The sequence below is a fragment of the Drosophila novamexicana genome, unplaced genomic scaffold (genome assembly GCF_003285875.2).
Source record: "Drosophila novamexicana strain 15010-1031.04,08,12 unplaced genomic scaffold, DnovRS2.1 tig00002352-arrow-arrow-pilon, whole genome shotgun sequence".
NCBI classification, from domain to species: domain Eukaryota; kingdom Metazoa; phylum Arthropoda; class Insecta; order Diptera; family Drosophilidae; genus Drosophila; species Drosophila novamexicana.
In genome coordinates, this window is record NW_020824982.1 from 44,896 (window position 1) to 70,705 (window position 25,810).

Genomic DNA, 25,810 nt, shown 5'->3' on the forward strand with positions numbered 1-25,810 from the left:
GAATTCTAGCCGCTGAAGCGCTCCCGTGTGTTTGTGTGCGTCTGTGCGAGCGAGCGAGCAGAAAGGCAATACCGACATCAACCACAACAACAACAACAACAGCAACAACAGCAACAACCAAACTCTACATACACAGTCGCAGCTCACACACTCTTGTCATGTTGACACTCTTGCGGATTCGGCCTGCACTTGCATAGCGGTAAGTGCTTAATACAAAAATATGCTCATCAAATAAAGAAAGAGAGAGATAGAGAGAAGGAGAGAGAGTGTTGCAGCGAGTAGATTTTAAGCAAGTTCGAATTTAAGTTAGGGCACACTTCAACGTTTTTCAAAGGAATCAAATTGTATATATAAATATATATCTGTACATATGTATCTACATGTATATGTACGAAACGTAACATGGGCATGCACACACACATGTGTGTGTGTGTGTATTGTCGTCGTCGCCAGTGCCTGCGCCTATGTGTTGGTGACAGCGGCGCGCGCTGTTAAGTTTCGCCTTTTTTTTACAGCACAATAACCGTCATATAATTAGGTGCATTTGGTTTGGCAAAGCAGTGTCAACAATGTGCCCCATTCAAACGTAACAGCTAAATACTGAATTTAGAGAAATTCTAACAATTTTCAAATGCACATATAAGCACATATACGTATATGTGTTGCTATATACATAATTTTAAACGCTTCTAGGGTTGCGTTCACGCTTGTGCCGATTGTTGTTGTTTTTTTAGTCTCTGAAAAAAAAAAAAAGCAGCGGCACTTCTTGCTGCTGCTGCTGCTGTTACTTCTGCTTGTTCTTCTTCTTCGTTGTCGTCGAGTTGTGTTCAGTCGATATCTTCTCATCGCAGACATTCACCAAAAAGTGTTGGCCAAAGCAGCAGCAGAGCAGAGCAGCAGCAGGCAAAGAGAGCGCGCAATAATAATAATAAATGAAAAAGAAAAACGTCTTCATATCAAATAATATCAAATAATCAACAAATTATTGAAAAAACAACAGTAAGCAAGTAATTAAATATTTTTGTTAAGTGCGCAACAACAAAAGTGTTTGCATAAAAAAAAAAAAAGTTAAAGGCAGAGCCAGGCAATTTTTGTCTCTCGGCAACTGCGTGGCTGCTGCGCCTGTGTGTGTGTGTGTACGTGAGAGCAGCGAGAGCGAGAGAGCGCGCCACATAAAGTTTTTGACACTCGGCAGCAACCAGCAGCAACAAGCTTTTTCGCAACGCTGTGTACGAAAGAAGGAAAGAATAGGTAAGAGATGCATTCGTTTATTTTGCTATGTTTTCTGTGAAACACACACACACACACGCACACACACACACTCATACTAGCTCATTGGCAATGCATGCTTCTTTGTAGTGAAGTTGAAAAAAAAGGAATAAATAAATCAGAAACAATTGCTAATTGCCGCCGCTTTTTATTTTGGTTTTTGCACACTTGCTTTTTGCTACATTTTCCATATTCATATTTATCGTAGCGTTTGTTTTGCGTTCGTGCTTCGTTATCGGCTGCGCTTTGGCTTTTTGCACCTATCCGTTAGCTACTTGCACGCTTTTAACTTGTTTTAATTCATTCATATTAAACAAAAGTTGGCTTTTAATTCATGCAGATGTATGTGCGTGTGGGTGTGTGTTTGTGTATATATTTTACGCAACTTTTTTTTTGACATTTCATTTTGCGCGTATGTTCTTTTTGCACATACGTGGTCGTGCATACATATTCAGCTCTCTTGCGCTCTTTCTTCACTCACACACACACACACACACACACTCCCACACGCACACATACACATTGCCGTTTGCAGCGAGAGCTTTGGCCAGTGTTGCATTTGGGCGCGCGCTGCTTTTAGTGCTTTTTCCGTTCAAACGCTCGATTTTAACATTTAACATGTTCGAAGCGCTTTTGAAGTTTTTTTTTTTTTTTTTTGAAATTTGTTTTGTTTTAGCGCGTAAACCCGTTTTGTTTATTGTTTTAAGCAACAATATATGCCAAATGTAGTAGAAATTTGTAAACCGGTACCAGGGGGTACTTGATGATTGCCAGTTTCTGGTTACGTTGAAACAATTATTTCATTTCGTTTCGTTTGGATGGCATTAATACGTACATACAGTGTAATAAATATCAATATAAACACAAGTTTTCTTCTAATTACACAAATACATGCACATGCATGAATGCAATCGTGTCTGCGCGCGCGTGTGTGTGTGTGCGCGCCTTGCACTTGAAATGTGTGGAAAATTTCTAATCAATTTGCAACGCTAAATGCAGCAAGATAATATTGTGAGGGGGGGTCATAAAACAAAACTGTTGTAAATAGATTTAGTTAATCGCAAAACCAATTACAAGACTTAACAATCAACTGCGCGCACACACACTCACACACATACAGGAGCACAAACAAAGATTTTCTTATCGATTTCAATTGGCCGCCGCTGATGACGTCAAAAGCCATCGCGCAGATTCTGTTGAAAATATAATAAAACAACAGCAACAACAACAGCGGCAGCAAAATGTTACTAGTAAAGTGCTGCCCAGCAGCGGGCAGAACATGTCAGGCATTTACATTAACATACACACTAGGCGCAGACGAGAGATGGCGTCGCGAATGAGTGCGAGCTGCAGCAAGCCGCGATTACAGCTATATATTTCATTCATCTGCTACGTTTTTCGCTTTATGCCTGCACAAAAATTTGTCAAGGCCACAGTTGCTGCTGCTTTGTCTATCACACGCCGATTTTGCCCTTTTGTCGTTTCTTGTATGCACGCATACACACACACATACACAATTCGTGCATAATGCATATTGCTTGCAGTTATGCTTGAAAGAGCGAAAGAGAGGAAGAGCTAAAGCCTGGTTCTATGTTGCTGCTACTCGTGCACGCACAAATACATACGCATACACACGCCCACACGCAAGCACACCCACACACACACACACGCAGTATTTGCATTTTTCATTAGATTGTTGCGCACCATTTTTTCCCGCTACTTTCCCCTCTCCGTGTCTGGTGTTTAATAATTTTTCATTATCGATTTGCGTAATAATTTGGCAAACAAATAAAATAGAAGTAAAAAAAAAACTTTAGCCGCGCACAGTGGTTAAAGCATTGTAAAAATGCAACCAAAAAAAAAAAGAAGGAAATATATATATGTATGTATGTGTATGTATGTGTGTAACATTCTTTGGTTTTACGTTTCGCTGTTCCTGTTCCCCCCTCCCATTGCTGATATTTCGACGAACAACGTTAAAGAAAGCAAAAATCTTAACTAAATAAATAAATGAGCAGCAACAAATTGTTGTTGTTGTTGTTGTTTTTGCCCTCTCTGGTAGAATTTGCTAATTAAATTAGAAAATACAAAATATTCTTAATGCCTAATATATGTACATATATATATGTCGTATGTGTGTATATAAATGTGTTTGTATGTATTGCAAGTGCAATTGGCATTGTTTTTGGTTTTTTTGTTTTTTCTTGTCATGGGACACACGTTGCGCGAAATTCTTATCTCAGCTATAACGGTAACGACGCTGCGCTGTTTGCCTGCTACCGTTAATAATCCACGCATTAACAATGTTTTTGACAGCGCAGTCAGCGGCTCGGCTCAGTGCTGCGCCCCGCTAGCTTGTGTCTCACGTCAAATCTAGCTGTTTTCGCTTTCTCGTATAAGCACTTAAGTTTTAGATATATGTATAAGAGTTATACAAATCATATTTATGTAAGTATTATATATTTATATTTGAATTCGGCGAGTCCGAATTAAAGTGCTTAAGCTTTTGTAGAGGGAGGGTTAACAAAAATAGCTATTTTTTCTAGCTAGCTTTTCAGCGTATTGTGGCTGGGGCCGAGCAAAGAGCACAGCTCTGTTGTTGCTGCTGCTTGATAGCGACGACGCGTCGCTCGCGCCGGGCAGCGATCGCTCGCGTGCCGTTTTCGCTGCTTTTTGCTTTTGCTTTTGCTCATTCTTATTTTGACAAGCGACGTGTGCGGAACGCATTACGCGCGGTGTTCATCTGATCAAATTTCGTCGTTTACCTTTTCGTGCGTAGCGCGGATCGGCCCAGACTCTAGCACGGACACCACACACACAACCGCATACAATCATACATACCCACACACACACGCACACAGATGCGATCTAACTGTGTCTTTATGTGAACGAGTGTTCCTGTGTGTGTTTATCTGTTAATACTTTTATAATTTTTTTTTTCTCTTTTGTTTGCGTGTCTATGTTTGTGTGAGAGACATTTGGTGGTAAAACGTTAACAATTGTAGTAAAAAAAAAAAAGAAAAACAAACAAACAAAAAGGAAGTTCAAGCCGCAGCAGCAGCGCAGCAACTAAAGTGCGCTGCACGCGCGCTGCAGGCAGCAGCAGCAGCAGAAATGGCTCAGTGTTGTGAGACGACAACAACAACGGCAACAATGTCCTCACGATTTGGCAGCACTGCCAGACAGTCGACGCTGGCGTCCGCATTGCTATGTATGTATTATAAAGCACCCTGTATTTAACACACTAAACTCACGCACACACATACACACACATGCTCATGCACCCGCGCCTCTACACTCATGAACTTGCACTTGGGCTTCATTCTTCTTCTTCGTCTTGTTGTTGTTGTTGTTGCCTGTGGTCAATAATTCTGCTGGCGTTGCGCTCTCTTTGAGTCTTCTTCTTTATCGAGTGTCTGCCCTTCGTGTGACGTGACACACATTTTGTCTCTCAGTCGCGTGTTTTGGCACTTGGCATAAAGTTTAATGACTTTTTTTTATATACCTATGTTTCATTAACGTTAACTTAGTCAATTATTTTCTGTTTTTTTTTTTTGTCGTCTGCTTATTTACACGCAACAAACTCTGCCGTTATGCACATGGATTTATGTGTGTATGTATGTGTGTGTGTGTGGTATTGGTCACACTGTTGCTGCGCGCTTTTATTTTATGGGCAGACCACATTCTAATGCAGCGCTTGTGGTTGTTGTTGTTGTTGTTGTTGCCTTTTAAGCTATTTGTCATCATCATGTTTGACTTCATTATCATCATTCGTAATTTGTAATTATCAAAACAAAACAGCAGACAGCAACAGATATCTGTTTGTATTTTGTTTTCAGTTTTGTTGTTTTGTTTTTTTTCGAATATATTAGAATATTTGCGCTATTTTTGTGAATTTCCGCCTTCAGACTTGTTTTGTGTTCTTGCCGCTCTGTTTTTGTTAGTTCTAACAGTTTGATGAGATTTTCTGTAGAAAGACGAGACCTTTTGCACACACACACACATGCACACATTTTATACTTTCTTTAAAATTTGCGAATTTCTGTTCAACCGGAATTGTTTGAACAAAAATTGCACAGAAAATCAAATGCGAATGCTTTTGGCCTTGAGCATTTTTATTTTTATTTTTATTTATTTTCTTTAATTTTTAATTTTAATTCAGTTGATTTGCTTAAGTTTAGCTGCAGTTTTGTAAGCAATGTGCAAAATTCTAATTGGAATGCGCTTTACAGTTACATCGCGTGCTTCTCTCTCTCTTTGCGTGTGTGTGTGTGTGCTTTCTATTAAAATTCGGCATGTCGGTCATTGCCTCTGCTTCTTGCGCCAATTTTATTTATTTGCTTATTTTTTGGTGAAAGTTGAACCCCCAAAGCAGAGCCCACACGTGTGCGCCTGCTGCTGTTCTACGCTCTGCACAAAAGAGATCACAGCGAGAGAGAGCAGAGGAGCACAAGAGAGTGAGTGAGAGAGAGAGGGGAGGGGGGTGGGGGCTCTCTTAAGCTAAGCTCAGCTTTTGCGGCACTTTTGATGATGCATTGACGTTCGGCTTGAGGAATGTTGCCAGACACACAGACACACACACACAGACAGACACAGACACAAAGACAAGCAGACAGAGACGGGAACACAGTTAGAGACAAACGATGACATTGTTGTTGTTTGTTGTTATAAAACACTTGGCACGTTTATGGCAAGAGCTTTAAGCCCTTAAACAGTGCAACAACATGATCGAAACCGAAAGTAACGTATGACAATGCGATTAAACGCTTAAATAAATAAATAAATGTGCAGTTATGTATCTACATATATATATGCATGCATGTGTGTATGCATGCATGCATGCGCATGTACGCAAACGAGAGAGAGAGAGAGTGTAGAGAGAGACATTGGAATTGCCAATGTCAAGGTTGCATTTGTGCATATTTATGGCTGGAAGCAAAATGCAACAACAGGTTCAAGAGGAAGAGCGTGATGCGTGCGGCACAGTGGTCTCTCGCTAATGCGAAAGCCGCTCGAAATTTTGAAATGTGTGAAAAGCTTTAGCTGATATCGATTTTTCTTAAAATCCTCAAAGTTCCTCTTAACAATTGCGTCTTGAAGACTTTGGCTTATCTAATGTCTAATCTACCCCCCTCCCCCTCCCCCTGACAGTTAGTTATTCGGATTAGATTGGCGTTAAAATATGTAAATATATGCCACAATAAAACGTATTTTATTTAATAGAATGAGGCAAGTTTCTCAATATTCATTACAAAACAATTGAGCGATAGCTGAGTTTATTAAACTACAGTGTTGCAAAATGATAAAAAAAAATAATAATAATGATGTATTGCTAAAGATCGCTAAGTAACGGTTTTTTTATTGATGAAACTTTCTCAATAATTGTGAATAATTCACACCGCTAGACGGAAAACGGGTGAATCGAGTTCAAGAGCAGTAGAAAGATGTTGGACAAATTTAAGGAGCCGGGCAAAGCCGGGTACTACCTGCTGCTAATATATATATATATATATATATATATAACACAATGTATTTTAGTTGAATTTTAATTGCATTGTTTTGTTGTATTTTATATTTGTATATTTGTCTTATCAGACGGCAGACATGGTTCTTTTGGCTGGCCATTCATGTCGACGATAACTCTGCCGCACACACACACACACACACACACACACATATACATGTGTGTGTATTCAAATATATGTATATTATTGCTATATTCATTTTGATAAGCGCGAGAACAAAGCGATTAGCACATGGAAAAGCGGCAGCTGGTTAATTGTTCCGTTGTCTTCTTCTTCTTCTTGTTGTTAGATTTATGATAATGGCAAATCGGACGAAAGCGTGGGGGTGGGGGGTTGGGGTGGGGTTAATGAGCCGTTGCTTAAATGCTTATCAGTCGCTGTCCGGAAATAATCGCATATCAAATACTTTAAATACTTTGTAATTAACGAGTCGATAAATGCGACTCGACATAAACCGTAATAAAAACAAAAACAAAAAGTGAAAGAACAAGCAACACTGATTGTGAAAGGTGTGTGCTGCGGTCACACTGGCCACGCGCTCGGCGAGTGCATGCGCCCAGAGATAACGGTGATAAGCGCGCGCGCAATGCGTGCAAGCGAGATGGCAAATAGTGGTAAATCTCTTGAAACAAAAAAAAAAAATAAAATAAAAGCTCTACAGCAATAATCGGTATTCCAATTGGATTGTGACCTTCCAGTTGCACAAAAAAGCTCACGCCACAAGGAATTGTGGACTTTGCCTTCCAATGCTGCCAATGCTGCCAATAGCTGCTGCCGCTGCCGCCGCCGCCGCCGCCGCCGCTGCTGCTGCTTTTGGCTGATAGCGCGCATCCACCTTGTTTTCACTGCTCTCCTGCCCTCTTTCCACTTCCATTTCGCCTATCGCCGCGGGTCAAGATCGTTTTTATGACGCATTTGCGCTATCCCCATAATCTATATATATATTTATATATATATATATACAGAGCTGATATGCAAAGTGGCGTTTTGTTCAATTGCACTTGGAATCAGTTAAGAAAGTGGGCGATGCGCTTGCCCACAAACCACACGCCATCCATAACCCCTTACCCCCTACCCCCCTCCCACAATGCGCGCTCCTGCCAAGCATTTGGCCTGTTGCGCAAACACAGGCAATTGTGAACTAGTTCACACAGACACACACACACACTCGCTCACTCATTCACTCACACATGTGTATATGCAAATGCATTTGCTGCCGCTGCATAAGCTCTGCCTCTGTCGCTGCCGTCGCCGACGTCAATCAGTTGCCGTTGCCAATCAAAAAATCAAAGCGCAAAATCGCGCCATTCGATTTTTTTGTTCTTCTTTTTTTTTTTTGCGTAGTTTTGAAAACAGTTTTTTATTGCCTCTTTTTATGTTTCTATTTTCACATTGCTTTGCGATTTTTTTTGTTTTGGCTTTTAATTTTTATTTGTTGACCTCTGCTGCCGGCACAGTTTACAGTTACAACTGCGCTGCCGACTGCGTCGCAGCGCCAATTTGGTACGCTCGGGTTTTTGCGTTTAGTGCACAATTTTTAGTATTGGCGCATTGAGCGTTGTGTCTGCTTCACGCTGTTTTTTTTTTCTTTTTATTTCTTCCCTTCTTCGTTTCGTTTCACTTTTTTTTTGTCTCTTTCGTTTTTCCTTTTATAATTCTGGCCGCGCGCGCGCTCGCAGCTCGACAACTCTAAACTTGGCTCAGGTAATTGCATCTGCACACACACACACACATGCATACACACATACATACACACTCACACACACATACGTCAAGAAGCATGCACACATACACGCATACAGCGCAACTTGAGCTTTTGATTGGCTGACAGGCTGTTCGATAAGTAGTTGTCTTCGATTGCCATTTTTTTTTTTTTTTAATTTTATTTTTATTATTTTTATTTATTGTTGTTGCCGTTGCACATTGAAGCCATGCATAGTTGCAAGTTGATTTCGAATTGGTTTAATGAGCCATAACAATTAATTGTCGCATTAAAAGTAGGCAGCCGCGCCCACAGATGCATTCTGTAAATAATTATAAATCACATCAATCGCAATATTCAATGCAAATTAATTCTTCTGCTTAATAAATAACTGAGACAAAATCAAAAATTGTTTCCGCACACTAAGGTGCACTGTGGCCAGTGTTGCCAACTTGTCAAAACACACAATTTCGACTATGTTTAGAGATAAACAGTTGGTTAAAAAGCGGAGCTGGCAACACTGGCTGCAGCTACTTGAAACAGCTGATCAAAAAACGTGCATGCGCTTGCATGCTTGTGCGTCCGTGTGTGTGTGTGTGCGCATGCATGCATAAGACGCCGTCTGCTGCTAAGGTTTGGCCTGTCTGGCTGCACTGACCTTGACAGCGCTCTTGCTGCTGCTGCTGCTGTTAAGTTAATTGACAAAAGTCCATCGGCATTTGTGGCCTGTCTCTTTATCTCGCACTCCCACACGCACTCACACTCACACATATGTATGTGCATGTGTGCATTGGACATTTCTTGAGCTGCTGCGATTATGCACAGCTGATAAATAGCTGTATAAATTACAGTTGCCGCCAGACTGAAGCAGCGAGTAAATAGATATACATACATATGTATGTATGTATGTATGAATGTGCATAACATAACATTAGATCATTAACAGCATGCGCCGCGTCTCTGCTTCGTTTCTGTTACATATTGCGGTTGTTTGTTATATTGCCTTGCATAAGCGCGCACATTAACAACAACAATTTCTTTGCTCGTGCTGCATGCGCCGCAGTTTTGTGCTGCGAAATAAATTTCAAATTTAGTTTTTATCTTTCTTTCATTTATGTTCTTTTGGTAGATTTCAATTGCAAATGCCAACAACAACAACAGCAACAGCAGCAGCAATTATTTTGCAGCATTTGAAATCCAGCACGAAGCAGACAACTTTTGCGTTCGTTAATCGATCTTTAATTGCGACCAGGGCTGAACTATCGATAACAACTCATTAAACCGCAGCAGGCACACTTGACACACACATACACGCACACGTACGCACGCACGCACGCACGAATCCCTCGCATACGACTTGTCTTTGCCTTTTCTTTTCTTTTCTCTTCTTACCCTTTTCGTTTCTACACTTTTGTGTTAAGCAACAGCTGTTGTTCTTTATATGTGTGTATGTATAGTTTTTTTTTTGTTGTTGTTGTTGCCTCTTCTGCTGCTTCTTTGGCTGGCAACGCGCAGCGTTCGCCCACGCATCGCGCACGTTCTTCATTTTGCTTGTCTCCTCGTTTCACATTTTAAGTTTGTTGCTTTTGTGGCTCGGTTCGGTCGTTCGTCAAGTGCAAAAAGAAGTCAAATACACACACACACACACATACGTATATACAATGTTGTATATGTAAACACGCGTATGTACATGTATGTATGTATGTATGTAGTTATCTAGTTTCGCTTTAAAACTACTTTTTTTTGGCCAGTTTTTATTTCTTTATACTTTTGTTTTTTCCTTTTACTCATTTCTTTTAACTGGTTTTCATTTTTTGGTATTATATTTTATTTACCTATTTTTGTGTTTTTTTGTTTTTTTTTTTTGTTGGTTTTGCTTTGCATACAATTCGCACGCCCATTCACACACACACACGCATACACACACACACGCACATATTTATGAATAATAATGTTGGGCTGCTTTGTGTGGAACACACAACAACAACAACAACAACTTCATGCAATCCATCAGCAACAACAACAACAAGCACAATTCCATTTCAAACAACAACACAAACAATTAAAACAAATACTCGCCTAATTTCATGTCTCACGCCACAACAACAACAACAACAACAACTGTTAACTGTAGCAGCGCCTGCGACAACAACAACAGCAACAGCAACAACAGCATCTCAGCAGCAACAGCTGCAGTGCAACAACAACAACAACAACAACAACAACAACAGCAGCATCAATTCAAAACATTTCAATTACATTGCAGCTAGTTTGGCTCCAACCGATGAGGACAACCCATCCGAGCTACCTTCCACAACAACAACAGCAGCAACAACAGCAGCAGCAGCAGCAGCAACAGAAGCTATAACAACAACAGTTGCTGCCAAATTGTTGCCGACGCTTTATCAAAAATTGACGCCTGCTAAACAAGCATCCGCCCAAAACTTGGCCAAAGACAATAACAATACCAATACGATAACCTCTAAATACGCCAACGCATCTGATTCGAATTCCATATCCAATTCCATAACCGATTCCATATCCAATTCCAGTTCACAGTGCAACTGTTGCTGCTGTGCTGATAGTTTGCGAATCTCTGGCGATTTGTTGCAACAACAGCTGGAGCAGCAACACGCCGCAGTTGCCGCCGCATCCGTTGTATTGGCCAAACAGGTGGTACGCTCCGTGACAGCCAGCAGCATCATGGATATGCCCTATAACACCTCGCCGTCGCTACGCGTACGGACCACCTCGCTCAATCAGCTTAAGAAGACAGCCGATCTGGCCATCGAGAATGAGCTGCATGTCTGTCCATCAATAATGTCCGATGAGCTGCGCAAATTGTTGCCGCCCACATCGGAAACGGTTATGACCAAACCATTTCCGATACGCGGTGAACGCACCATAGCCGATTGCACAACACCGCATGTGATTGCCATGGTGGGTCTGCCGGCCAGGGGCAAGACATTTATATCAAAGAAACTGGCACGTTATCTTAACTGGATTGGTATTGCGACGCGTGTCTTCAATTTGGGTGAATATCGTCGGCATGCAACAACCGCATACAAATCTCACGAATTCTTTCGTGCCGACAACGAGGAGGCCATGGCCATACGGAATCGTTGCGCCAACCAGGCACTGCACGATGCCTGCGAATGGCTATTGAGCGGATTAGGCAGCATTGCCGTATTCGATGCGACCAATTCGACGCACGATCGTCGCCAATTGATCTATGATATTGTTGTTAAACAGCATGGCTTTCGTTTGTTCTTTGTGGAATCGATATGCGATGATCCGCAAATAATTGAACAGAATATACTGGAGGTGAAGGTTAGCTCGCCGGACTATATCAATATGAATACAGAGCTGGTTGTACGCGATTTTCTGCAACGCATCGAACACTATGAGGAACGCTATCAGCCAATTGATGAGATTGCCGAATCCCATCTGAGCTTCATGAAGGTCTACAATGCCGGCAAAAAGGTGGTCGTCTACAATAACGAGGGTCATGTGGAATCGCGCATCGTATACTATCTGATGAATATACATATAACGCCGCGCACCATTTATCTGACACGTCACGGCGAATCTGAGCACAATTTGAGCGGCCTAATTGGCGGCGATTCCAATTTGAGTGCACGTGGTCATCAGTATGCACGGGCCTTGTCCTCGTTTATAGACCAGCAACAGATTGATGGCTTGCGCGTATGGACATCGTGGATGAAGCGTGCCATACAAACGGTGGCGGATGTTAAGGCGCCGCAGGAACGCTGGAAGGCGCTCAACGAAATCGATGCCGGACACTGTGAGGAGATGACCTATGAACAGATCAAGGAACGCTTTCCCGAGGAGTTTAAGGCGCGCGATGTTAACAAGTTTGCGTATCGTTATCCGCGCGGCGAAAGCTATGAGGATCTGGTGGCCAGACTCGAGCCCGTCATTATGGAACTAGAGCGGCAGGGCAATGTGCTGGTCGTATCACATCAGGCCGTATTGCGTTGCCTGTTCGCCTACTTTCTGGACAAGTCAGCCGATGAGCTGCCGTATCTGTATGTGCCGCTGCATACGGTTATTAAACTGACGCCCGTCGCCTATGGCTGCAAGGTGGAGCACATTAAGCTGCCCATCGATGCGGTCGATACGCATCGACCGAAACCAAAGATACCCGGCGATGTTACCCAACCGGGCATGGATGGTCTCAGCGGTGAGCTGGTCGCGCCCGATGGTGTCGGCAAGGTGCTCATCGTGGGCGATGATGTGGCAACGGCAACGGCAGCCTCCTCCTCCTCCTCCAACACCAACACCAACGGCAACGGCAATGGCAACGGCGGCGCTCGTCTTGATACCCAATGACATTGCCTGCGGCCCATCCACAAGCCAACCAAATCCAAGACATTGTAAAAGCCAACAACCCCAACCCAAACGAAACCTAACGAACCCAAAGTCCGATCAACCCACTAAAAATAGCAAACATATAGCACTCAGCATACACAGCGCTGGCGTTGTAATGTTAACAGCAGGCTTAACAGTCGCTGTTAGCACAGCACTTACATTAACAGAGACAGTTTACGTACGGCATTATGTATTGTGGCCGGCCATTAGAACCAACTGTTGCTTACAGTTATTGGCTGTTCAAATTCAATGTTATGCTAACAGGTGTTTTAACAGTTGCAGATAACATACAATAATTATGCGCTTAGCAACAGCAACAGCTTAAATGTCTGCTAAATGGCTTTGTACTTTGTGCTGTTAACATTTTTAACAGTAACTTAATAATCGACAGCAGCAAATATTATTAACATTACCCAAACACACACGCACGCGCACACACACACTTTAACAGCAACTGCAGCTGCTGTAGCTTGTAATGTTATTCCGTATCATTTAACAGTGTACTTACATGAACACGAAACAAAAGATCTTTACAGTCTGCTAACAGTCATTGTTTGAATGTTAACTGTTACAGTAAACGGTGCTGTACTTTACATAATGTTAACGCGCTCTCTTTAAGAGCTGCTGTTAGCAATAACAGTCGCTGACTTTTTTTATGCTCTTTGTCTCTGTCTCTCTCACTCTGTTAGTTTTATGCCGTTTGCCTTTAGATTTTATAACTTTTTGTTTTCAACTCGAGATTTTTTTTAAAGTTCATTTTTGAAATGTTATTTGTGCTAAATTGTGATTGGAATGACGCTGTTATATTGATGTACTTTACACAAAACTTAAGAGACACAAGAACTTAAACATAAACCGTAGCCTAGTGTGTAAGACGATATATATTTTTTTAAAACATTTACTTTTTGTGAACATTTACTCAGATTTTTACCACTATATTCATTGTTTGTCCTTTTTTTTTCTCTCTCTCTGTCTCTGTCTCTCTGCTAGCAATGTAAGCGCGCAGCAATTAGAACTGAGAGGTTTGCTTTAAAATCAGATATATATATATATATTTATGCAATTAAATACAATTATAAATGCGTATATTTATGTACGAGCGAAATAAATGATGAGCGTTTTACTTGAAACGTTAGCCAACACTTGATTGTAACTGTACTTGTCGTAAGTTTTTTCGATTTCGATTCCGTGTCTTTTGTCTTTTGTCAAGTTTGGATGCAACATTTTTTAAATTCATTTAGAATTTATTGCGTTTACAAAATATAAACTCTAAAAATAAACTCTATAAATCTATAAATATATATATACACAACTATACAAATACATTGAAATATATATCAAAATATTGTAATGACATTATATAAAGAATTACTCATTAATAAAACAAAACAACAAAAAAATTAATAAATTAATTAAAGCCAGCATAAACCTGACAAATATTGCTTTTTGTTACCAACTTTTAGTTGGGTTGAGATTTAGGGGAAGTAAGCGCAACTTATGATTCGATTCATATTTGAGATTTGGTATCCGTATTTTACATAATTAACATTTAGACTTCACTTTTATTGAGTTTTTACATGATCTGTTAGCTGTTAGGAAGACAACAGTTCGATTTTAGCATAAGTATTCATGTTACGTTAACAGCTGTTAATTTTCGTATAAATGTTAGTGAGTCAATTGAGGTCTATGTTAACAGTTCTGTAAATGGAAGAACACCTGTTAACGAGTTAGCTGCTATTAACAGCAGCATAGCATATGTTAAATGAATAGTTTGAGGTTTACGTTAACAGTTCTGTAAAGGGAAGAACAGCTGTTAACGAATCACCTGTTAACAGCAGCATAGCATATGTTAATTGAATAGTTTGAGGTTTACCTTAACAGTTCTGTATATGAAAGAACAACTGTTAACGATTTAACTGCTATTAACAGCAGCATAGCATATGTTAATTGAATAGTTTGAGGTTTATGTTAACAGTTCTGTAAATGGAAGAACAGCTGTTAACGAATCAGGTTAGAGTTCTGCACTGAAATGCGTTTTTTAAGCCAAACTCTCGTATGTGCTTTTGCAGCTGCCGATGCCCGATGTAACCACTGGACAAGTATTAGACTAAGGACTAGGAGCAGACGACGCGGACAAAGCCCCGACAACGACTTGGACTACGAGCTCTAAGCAGCAGCCGCAGCAGCACTCTTGCTTTGCAGCAAGATGCCGCGCTTTCGGAACGATGAGCTGGTAGAGACCAGGTACAAGGATGGCGACATTGTTTGGGTTAAGATACACAATTCGGAGATTTGGTGGCCCGGCGAGGTGACCTCCTCGCAGGACTTTCGTTTCGTCAACAGCTCGCGACGTCCATTCGCAGTCGTCGAGTTCTTCAATGAGCGAACCTTGTAAGTGTGCGCTTTCCCAGCCTAAAATCAAAACTCTTAATAAACCATTCTCTTTCCTGACCTGCCTCCGCGAACAGCGAACAGGTGAACACGGCAAAGCTGATTTATCCATTTCAATGCGAACACAAATCGGAGTTCATCAAAATGGGCACAAGTGAGTAGCACATTATATTATTTACATTACACTAACAGAGCCAGAGTATTAAAGCTTAAACTTTAACGGCATTCATATATATATATATATGTATTTGTATAAAAGATATATCTGTCATGACTGACCAAGCAAACGGAAGAGCTAGCTAGTTTGTGCTATGGAGATGGTTTTTCGAAATTCCACCTGCAGTTGCGGAAAAGTCGTGGAAATGATTACACGCAGCTTTCTTTGCCCAACGATGGGCCTCAAGTTCATTTTCACAGATCTTTGTTCGAAAATCCTTTTGAGCGTTTCACACTTTTCGGGAATTTCACGCCGTGAGTTTCACTTTCACTTTTCGGGAATTTCACGCCGTCAGTTTCACTTTCACTTTTCGGGAATTTCACGCTTTCTTGTCGGAAATGGGGCTAAAAGTTCATGAAAGCACATTAACGAAATTCTCATGACGTTTCACATCATGGAAGAGCCAACACTTTTGGGTAGATAATGGGGGTTAAGTCCTCCACAAGAGTTGAATGGAAATTTGGCTTGTCGATTCTGGAATTTTCACGCGCCACAGTGAAATATTGGCGGAAAGAGCGAAAGTTAGCCAAGGCTTTTTAAATGTATAGAGAAAATGTTTGGCCTTTAATAGAGAAACGGAATGAAATTACAATATAATAATATGCTCAACTTCTCACGAGAAAATGTCCCGGGAAATTCGGGTTTCGGGTTAATAAATTTGTGTATTATTTATCAGCTGTTGGACGGGATTCATATATTAGACCGAAATATGCACATGTCCTGCTGCTGCTCCTCCTCCTGCTGCTGCTGCTCCTGCTGCCGCTACTCGATCTCCTCGAACTCGAGCAGGCCCAGAGGCTGCTCCTGATTGACAGCGGCCGACTCCTGTGTCGATGTCTGCTGCTCGCCGCCAAAGTGGCTCGCCTCCAGTTCAAGGTGAACATCCTCGTTGTCCGCATCTCCGGTTACGGCAGGTTTGAGCTTCCATCCGTTCGGCTCCTTCTGCTTGGCGCCGCCCGCTGTGCTGCTGCTGCTGCTGCTGCTGCTGCTCAGCCAGCGATGTCCACAGTAGATTAATACGCCAGTTGCCAAACCGCCGACAATGATGGGTCCGCTGTGGCGACTGCCCAGCGCCTGCTGCAGCGGCGGCTTTACATTGTCAAAGATCGCCTGCAGGCGCAGCTGTGAGATGGCGCCCGCCGCGCTGATTATGTTCGTCAGAAAGCTGCCGGTGTCCACGACGCCGCCGCCGCCGACTCCACCGCCGCCGGCGCCGCCTCCACCAGCGGCCGCGCCTGCTCCGCTGCCAGCGGCGCCGCACCAAACGGAACGCATGTCCTGGCAGCAGCTCATCCACACGGACACGGATTCGGGCTCAGATTCGGACAATTCTCTAATTGCTCCACTCTTCGGGTTTGCTTCATTCACTTCGAACCGCGTTTATCCAGCTGCCTTACCCTTCCCTTTTCTTCTTCTTCCACTTTGCGGATGTAAATTCACATTAGGATTCCACTCTTTTTGTTCTTCCACCTACGGGGTTTTGTATTTCCGAGCTCAGACTTCACTTTCCGTGTTGTTGCGCAATTCTCTTCGTTCCTCCTTTCACCTTTATTCCGGCTTTCGTTTTCGGGTTTCACTGCTTTCCGTTTTCCACTTCGACTTGCGTTTTCAGATTCGCGTTCTTTCCTCTGTTCGCATGCGTATCTCTCTTCCTTTCTTGATCCACTTTTCGCTTAGTTTCGGCTTCTCGTGCAGGGATTCAAGTTTGTCTTCTTCTCTCCTTCATCCACGTTGTTTGGCAAAAAAAAATATATATATAAAAAAGACGTACGAAATATTTCAAGTCCAAATACAAAAAAATACCAATTTAATATATATACAAATATATATATATATATATATTTTTTTTTTTTTTGAGGAGCTCGTATGCTCGATATGAACACCACGAGATATAAAATAAATATGAGCTCTCTAGCAATCCAAACCGTCCGGGCAAGTGTTTCAACCCCATGACATTCGTCAACCGGGCAACTAGATTTGGCAGCCGAGACAACAAGAATGTCGTAAAAGGTTGCTTCGATTACTTCGTGAGATCCCACTCGAGATCTCTTGAAGAGTTGTCTCTAAGATAGTATGCCTTTCCTTTTACAATTTTCATTGCCAGCGAATAAAAGAAAGAAGTACGAACGGTAAAAAGAAGGTCTTCAGTTATATGCCTTTAACTAGATCTAAAATCCAGCTCATGAAGTACCGAGAGGTTAACAGAAACTCTTCAGTCTTCGCATTCCCAAGAGTTTCTTTAACTAGATCTAAAATTCAGCTAGCAAATAGAGAAGATATTTAAAATTACTATTCTCAAGCATTCGCTTAATCTGTTTTCCTTATTATACTTATCTCAATATTTTTGTATCGATTAAAATGCTCGCGATTTCTAGTTCAATTCGTAGAGATCCTTGTAGAAAGTTTCGCACAGCAGCTCGGCGCTCGGTACAGTGTATCTGCCAGTCGGGGAGCACTTTATTGATTTGAAAAACGAATAGAATCTAATTTGTATTGGTTGCTTACAGGAAAATCCGTGGCCCCGGACATGAGGGACAAGTTCAACGAGGATGTCAAGTACGCCGAGAATCGTTGGGCGGCCAACAATGAGGCAGCCGAAGCTGCCGCTCGGCCCGAAAGCCTGATCAAAGCGCTGCTCTCGAGCAGCAGCAGCAGCAACAGCCTCTTCAACATCAACAACAACAACAACAACAACAACAACAGCAGCAACAGCAACTGCAGCAGCAGCAACGGCAACGGCAACAGCAACAACTGCAGCCATCTCCACAACAACTGCAACAACAACATCAACAACAACTGCAGCAACTGCAACTGCAACTGCAATTGCAACTGCAACCGGACAATCAGCACAGTAAATGTGGCAACAAGTCCGGCAACAGTTGGGCCAACGACATCCCTACGAAATGTGAGTCTGGGCAGAGTTTGAACTATATGCTAAATAGCTTAGAATGGAAGACTTTAGACGAGGCAGCCAAGACTCCAGACTGCAGAATACCCTGTAGTGCTTGTTGTGATCATCAGAGAGAAGATGGGAGAAGAAGTTAGTTGAACTGAAAATTTAAGCAATCAAGTTGTCAAATTAGCCTAATTCCACTGTTCACATTTCTCACATTTCGTTTTGCGAATGTCACACATTTGTCGAATGTGAAAAATGTGGGCTGACAAATAATTCTTGGTAAAGGTGTAAAATTAGATGATATAGCCCCATTCCACTGTCCACATTTCTTACATTTTTTGGCGAATGTCACATTGTCGAATGTGAAAAATGTGGCCTGTTCGTTTTGGCATTCCGAAAACACATTTTTTATTTTTGTTATAGTCTAATTCCACTGTGCACATTTCTTACATTTCGTTTTGCGAATTTTTCATATTTTTGTCGAATGTGAACAATGTGGCCTACGTACGTTTTCCCAACACATTCTTTTTTTTATAGCCTAATTCCACTGTTCACATTTCTTACATTTATTTTTTTTTTTTTTGGCGAATATCACATTTTCGTCGAATGTGAAAAATGTGGCCTGTCAGAAAACACTTTTTTTTTGTTATAGCCTAATTCCACTGTACACATTTCTTACATTTCGTTTTGTGAATGTCACAAAGTAATATCAACAATTGTTGGCAAGGCCGGGCAATAGCCGTACTCTCATAGTGAAGTTAAAGGAGGTTAGGAGGAGGAGAAGAAGAAGCGCAGTCGTATAGAAGGCAGCTAGTTGGAGGATATCCTCCAGCCAGGTCAGAGTACTTGTCCATGCAAGAGATTCCAGATATTCCTTCAATCAGGCTGCTTCAATATGTGAACAATCGCTGGGCTTGTGGGCATTTCGCTGGGTTTGCCTTGATTGAAGAGCATGTAATTGCATTTTGCAGGACTCGACGATACGGATCATGGACATTGGAGCGCCGGCTGCTGCCTATGCGCGTCCGGAGGGACGCAACGATCAGCGATACGAGTGCAATCTGTGCGACTTTCACACGAGCAGCATGAACGTGCTGCTCATCCATCGTCGCACCCACCTGGAGCTCAGCAGATATGGAGGTGGAGGAGTAGCTGGCGTAGGAGTAGGCGGAGGTGGATGCAGCACAAGCAGCTGCAGCATCTACAGCAGCAGCAGCGGAGTCGGCGGCGCCAATGTGCGTCAGCTGCTGCAGCAGCGGGCGACGAGACGGGCCAATACATCGGCCAGCCGGGACACGTACTCCTCGTCGCTGTGGCGCTGCCAATCCCGGCACGTGTCCATTGTGGTCGATGCGCCGCTCACGGACGAGGAACAGCGCCAGGTGGCGAGCATAGCGCAGCTAACCTTGGCCAGCATTGAGCGTGTGGTCAAGTCGCCGACGCAAGAGCTGGACAGGGATCGCGAGCGAGAGCGGGCGCGTGCACGAGCACGCCTGCCCAGGGCGACAAGGGAACGGGAACGGGAGCGGGAGCGAGAACGGGAGCGGGAGCGTCGACGTGAACACGAACGCGACCTGCAGACACTTAGCAGCGAGTGCTCCGTCGCGCTGCAGCTGCAGCGTCGCAGCACCCAGCTGATGAGCGCACGGGATCCGCGACGCAGACGCTGCCATCAGCTGCGCGCCACGATGCCGGCGCCGCCGATGCTGCCGCCGACGCCGCCAACGCCGCCGGCCAAAGTGCGTCGCCTGACGCGCTCCATTAGCCGCCAGCAGGAGCGCAGTCCCAGCTTGTCCCATTCGCAAGCAGGCGAAGCAGGAGGCGTAGCGGCTGCAGCAGGAGGAGCAGCGGCAGCTCAATCGTTGCCATTTGCGCAGCCGGCGGCCATGTCTGGCTTGGTGTCGCCGCAAACGCCGCCGGCGCCGAGCAAGCGCAAGACTCTGACGCTGATGACGCCCAGCCCGACGCCCGTGCCGGCCAAGGGCAACAAGTCGAAGCTCAAGGCCAAAACCCAGCCCAATTACACATCGACGCCCATCGTGGTCAAGCGCGGACGCAAGCGTCTGCGCGCCGAGACGGAGCAGGAGCAGCAGCAGGAGACGATCCAGGCCGTGGAGCAGCAGCCGGAGACGAAGCTGGAACCGGAACGGGAACTTGAAACGGAAAATCAAGCGGAAAGTCAACCGGAACGGGATACCGTCAAGGGCGTTGCGGCCGCATCGCGTGAGCTGCAGCGTCGGCTGCTCGCCGAGTGGGGCGACTACGAGCAGGAGGAGCTGCCCGAGGTGCTCAACAAGCAGCAGACCAATGGACAGCCCCCCGAGGCGCTGCACAAGAAGCAGCTGCATCACAAGCTAATGCTACCACGCGCCCAGCCCCAGCCTCAGCCTCAGCCCCAGCCCCAACCTCAGCCGAAGTCAACGACGGCGGCGGCGGAGGACTTTGCCGAGGAGGAGAGCTTGGAGCCCGGCCCGTCCGGCAAGACGCAGCTGCCGCCGGGCAGCACCTCATCGAAACGCATACGCAACATACCAAAGAAGGATCGGCGCGACGTGGTGCTGCAGGAGTTCGACATGGGCGCGCCCGAGGAGCCCATCATAATACAGGACAGCGACGCCAGCTCCAACGAGAGCGTCGTCTTCGTCGACTCCGCGGAGCCTCAGCAGCAGCGTCTGTCCAAGGCAAATACACAGGCCCAGGCCCAGGCGCAGCAGATCAAGGCTGGCTCCTCCTGTTTTGACTTTGCCGAGGAGGATGATGAGGAGCATGCTGCACTGCAGCCAGCCGCCCTGCCGGCGGATGGTCAAAATGGCTTGAGCTACAGGCGACGCACAAAGCCCGCCCCATCGACGACGACGCTAACCAATGGCGAGGAGAAGCAGCGGGAACGGGAACGAGAACGGCAGCAGTCAATTGCCGAGCCGGAGCTGCAGCTGGCGGAGAACTTCAAGGGCTTCAACGAGCCGGAACAGCAGCTGGAGGCGGCGACGGCCGCGCCCGTTGCCGAGGCCGCCGAGCTGGATGCGGCTGATGTGGATCAGGAGCAGGAGCAGGAGCAGGAGCAGCTCAGTCTGCCCATCAAGGAGCGACAGAAGCGCATATTTAAGTCGCGCAACAAATCCCAGCAGGCGGCGGCACAGCGCGACGAGGCGCTCGATACGGAGGAGACGCCAGCGCCAGCGCCCGCGCCCGAGGAGAAGCCCTCGACGACGACCTCGGCAGCGACAGCGGCAGCGACGGCGGCAGCGACAGCGGCGGCAATGGCGGCATCTGCCTTCATGGAGCACCTGCTGCCGCTGCACACGGAGCTGACGCTGCCGCCTCTCGATCCCAGGCTGGCCAATGGAGGCGCCGCTGGCGGCGTCGCCGATCCGAGGACTGAGCAACGACGTCGCAAGTCCAAGGCCAAGGCCAAGAAGAAGAAGAACAATAACAACAATGTCAACGTCAACGTCAGCGGCGAGGGCGCAGCAGGGGGCGTGGCGCCCGTTACCAAAAAGAAGAAGAAGAAGAAGAGCGACGTGCCGGGGGAGGAGAAGACCAAGTCGAAAACCAAAAAGAAAAACAAATCGAGCAGCAAAAAAACGCAAACCTTCCCCAAGGTAAAGCCACAACCCGCACTGGAGCCAAAACAGGAGCCGGAACCGCAACCGGAACAGGAGCCCGAACCGGAACCAGAACCGGAGCTGAGCACAGCGCAAACCCTGTGCCAATATCAAGCTCAATACCCAGTCCAAGCGCCGATTCCAGCCCATGCCCACCAGCATGGCCACGCCCACAGCCACGCCCATTACTCCGGCGGCGGGCTGTTCTCGGGAGCTGCGTCGGCAGCGGGCGGCAGCAGCGCAGCGCTGCTGCACCTGAGCACGAACACGAACAGCAACCACAGCAACACGAGCTCCTTCCAGCAGCAGGCGCACAGCAATAGCAACAGCAACAGCAGCTCCATAACGTCCAACATGGCCGTCATTTCGGCGGAGGAGGCGCGCGAGCTGCAGCGTTCGGCACCAGCGCTGGCCGAGGAGTCGACGACGGCGACAGAATCGAGCGCTGTGCTCATACTGGAGGACATACTGTTGCCCAATCTCTACGAGCTGCCGGTGGGCGCCAGCTCCGACAATAGCAACAGCAGCGCCAGCTTTGCCAGCAGTCGGAGTCAGCTGCGACGGCAGCCGGCGAGGCACAGGCCAGACAAGGAGCAGCAGCAGGAAGCCGAGGAGGAGGCGGACGAGGAGACGGAGGCGGAGACGGAGGAGCAGCAGCAACAGGAGCAACAGGAACGGGAACGGCAGCGAGAAGAGGAGCTGGAACGTGAACGGCAACGGGAGCGTGAAGAGGAACTGGAACTGGAACGGGAACGGGAAGAGTATGAGCATTTGCGCACATTAGAGGACTCGCCGCCGGCCACCTCCTCGTCCAGCTGGGCGAACAGCAATCCCTCGACGCCGCCAACAGGCCTGCGCTTCGAGGGAAAACTGAAGAAGCGCGAACGCGAGATGCTACGCAAATACGAGGCGGACATGACCAGCGGACGCAGCGCCGAGATCTGTCGCATTGCCCGACAGCGTTGGGCGCGCGCCCGTAGCCTGCACAAGCCCAACTCGGACGAGCGCCAGCTGCTGCTGCGCCTGGAGCAGCTGCCGCTCCGAGCGCTGCTGCGCTGGGGCAAGCGTGCCGTCAGCGAGCAGCCGACGGCGGAGACGCTGCCGGCGGCGGCAACTGTTGTTGTGCGCCCCAAATCCTGCCTGGCGCTGGCCATGCTCCAGGACGAGACGGTGGTCGCCAGAGCCAGGCGCCAGCTGGAGCAGCTGCGCGAGCAGCAGCAGCTGTTGAAGAGGCGACGCACGAGCCCCAATCCCGAGTCGCGACGGCGACGCAGCCGCCCGGAGCCGGAGCCAGAGTCGGAGCAGCAGCAGCAGCAGCAGCCTGGCGAGGAGCAGCCGGAGGCGGCGACATCGGGACCATCATCACCTCCGGTCCAGCCGGAGCTGGGTGGGGAGCACAAGGAGCCGGGCCAGCAACAGGATTCCAATACAGATCCGCGCATCTGCGCCGTGATGACGCATCCGATACCCGGCTACAATAACACCTTCATGCTCTGCTCCTTGACGAACAACAACAATTTTACGCCCTTGAACAACGAGGCGCTGTACCTGGACAGCGAGAATCATTTGGTGCCCGTGCCGCTGGAGGCGTTGACCGAATCGCCGCGTCTGCCCGACGGACATCCCTTGTCGGCGGTCTTTCTGCTGGAGGGCGAGGCCATGGCGCAGGTGGTCCAGCCGGAGCAGCAACAGCAGCAGGCGGCGGCGGCGGCATCGTCACGACAATTGGCGCTCAGCGCTGGCCAGGAGCAGGAGGTGCCCGCCGCGGCGGCCGCCATGCTGGGCATGATGACGCCCCTCAGCCAGGTGGCCGAGACCATGCCCCGGGGCGAGCGTGATGCCGATGCAGACCACCCGGCCGAGGAGGAGGGGGAGGACGAAGATGAAGACGACAACGACGACAACGACTACGACGACGACGACGACGACGATGAGGATGAGAATGAGAATGAGGAGAATGAGGAGAATGAGGATGTGGCTGGAGCTGGGGCTGGGCATGATCAGCCGGAGGCGACTGTGGCCCCGCCGCCGTCGTCGCACGATGAGATCTATCAGCTGCAGTCGAATGTGCTGCAGCTGAGCGTCAATGGCCACCAGCTGGAGCTGACCACCGAGGTGCTGATGAACATAGCCGAGCAGCAGGATGATATTGTCATCGAGATCGATGGCGGCGGCCAGGCCATGCTCCATGCCAGCGACATACTGCAGGCGGCCAAGAACTATCTGCAGGAGCGCGATCTACAGCTGGTCAATCTCGAGGATATGGCCCTCGATGCGGATGAGCAACAGGTGACGTCGGCACAGGTGCCGCCGGCGCAGCCAAATGATCTGCTGGCCGCGGCGCTTGCCGGCAGCGATGTGGTCGACGCCGGCGTCGGACTTCTGCACATCGATACGCGACAGCAGGCAACGGGCGCGGGCGCGGGCGTGGGCGTGGCTGTGGGCATGGCCACGGATGATGTGGTCGGTTTCATGGCGCACGCACTGCCCCTGGCCGGAGCAACGACGCACCTGACGCCGCCGATAACGGCGCGCACGAACGAGACGAACGCGCTGCTGGATCAGACGCCCATCATGTCGACGCTGGAGAATCCGAGCGGCGGGCTGCAGCTGCATCGGCGCGTCTCGCCGCTGCTCGAGGGCAATCTTGAGGATAGTCTGGCCGTGATCGGTGTGACCAGCCATGGCAATGGCAGCGGTGTGCCCACATCTCTCGAGCTGCCCATCACGGTCACCAATCCGGCTATTGCGCCGCGTCCCGCCGTCTCCTCCAATGTTGCCGCCGCCAACGCCGCCGCCGCCGATCTGGCCAAGTTTGTGCCGTTCCAGTAGAGGATCGGGTGGGCCGGGGGGGCAGGGTTGCCCGGAGCAGCAGGAACTCCAACTGGATGCTAGCTTTCGAAATTTGCAACAGGATTCTTTATTTTTGTTTGCTTAATCTAAGAAAATGCTGACAACCCTGTTCGTGCTCTCTCTCCCTCCCACTCTCTCTCTCTCTCTCTCACTCTTTGGCGCTCTCTCGCTCAGCCCAAAATGTTGCTTAGGAAATTCACGTGCAAAGTTTTTTTTTTTTTTTAATTGTTTTTTTTCTATTTTTTTTTTTTTAATTTTCCTTTTACATTGGAAATGTAAAAGAAAATAAATTAGTTTAAGTTTAGGCTAAGATAAAAAAAAGAAAGGAAAGAGAAAGAGCAGGAGCAGGAGCGAAAGAAAGCAACAAAACAAAAGGAAGCTAGAAATTAAGAATTGAGAGAAAAAAATTATATATATAAATGTTTTATTTGAATAAGAATATATATAATCCCCAAATGTGTATTAAGAGAATATAAATAAATGTGTGTGTGTGCGTTTAAATAAAATAAGAAATATATATATTTATACAGACAATGTAAGAGTGAGGCAGAGAGAGAGCGAGAGAGAGAGAGCGCGACCAATATTTTAATTTTTATGTTCTGCACCAAAGCAACTGAAAGGAGTTAAATAACATTATATATATACATATATATATATATATATAAAAAGAAAAAATATATATATATATGACAAGCATAAATACTATACCACAATAATTATAATAATAATAATATCTATGTGTATCTAGACTTTAGAAAAAAAAAAAAAAGAAAAACTAAAAAAATGAGAACATGAAAAACTAAACAATTTTTTTTTTTGTAAAAAATAAGTAAATGTCCTAAGAATTGCAGCAAAAAATGCAACAAAAAAAAAAAACAAAAAAGAACACATTAAAATGAAAATTAAATGTTTAAACAAATTCGAGAGTTGTCAAAACCATCTTTGGGCGCATTTTCAGGG

The 25,810-nt window shown here is 46.1% G+C and overlaps 2 protein-coding genes across 2 annotated transcripts; both read left to right on the plus strand.

The window, feature by feature from the left end:
* The first annotated feature begins 73 nt into the window (after window positions 1-73).
* Window positions 74-25,080, plus strand: LOC115769126. The gene is made up of 6 exons (XM_030713832.1): window positions 74-199; window positions 14,958-15,279; window positions 15,357-15,433; window positions 18,004-18,208; window positions 19,363-19,814; window positions 19,929-25,080. Exons 2-6 carry the CDS (start codon window positions 15,095-15,097, stop codon window positions 24,827-24,829), a joined length of 5,820 nt encoding a protein of 1,939 aa, XP_030569692.1. The 5' UTR covers window positions 74-199; window positions 14,958-15,094; the 3' UTR covers window positions 24,830-25,080.
* On the plus strand, window positions 3,989-14,170 carry LOC115769128 (6-phosphofructo-2-kinase/fructose-2,6-bisphosphatase 1). The gene is made up of 2 exons (XM_030713834.1): window positions 3,989-4,480; window positions 10,763-14,170. Exons 1-2 carry the CDS (start codon window positions 4,384-4,386, stop codon window positions 12,847-12,849), a joined length of 2,184 nt encoding a protein of 727 aa, XP_030569694.1. The 5' UTR covers window positions 3,989-4,383; the 3' UTR covers window positions 12,850-14,170.
* Window positions 25,081-25,810: the final 730 nt, after the last annotated feature.

What these genes read in the sequence shown, in the direction of transcription:
- LOC115769128 (XM_030713834.1), top strand. Translation starts at nt 4,384, where the DNA reads ATGGCTCAGTGTTGTGAGACGACAACAACAACGGCAACAATGTCCTCA. An exon ending in GCTGGCGTCCGCATTGCTAT is followed by an intron (nt 4,481 to 10,762) that starts GTATGTATTATA and finishes ATTACATTGCAG; the next exon opens with CTAGTTTGGCTCCAACCGAT.
- LOC115769126 (XM_030713832.1), top strand. Translation starts at nt 15,095, where the DNA reads ATGCCGCGCTTTCGGAACGATGAGCTGGTAGAGACCAGGTACAAGGAT. An exon ending in TTCTTCAATGAGCGAACCTT is followed by an intron (nt 15,280 to 15,356) that starts GTAAGTGTGCGC and finishes CTCCGCGAACAG; the next exon opens with CGAACAGGTGAACACGGCAA. An exon ending in AACAACAACAGCAGCAACAG is followed by an intron (nt 18,209 to 19,362) that starts CAACTGCAGCAG and finishes TTGCATTTTGCA; the next exon opens with GGACTCGACGATACGGATCA.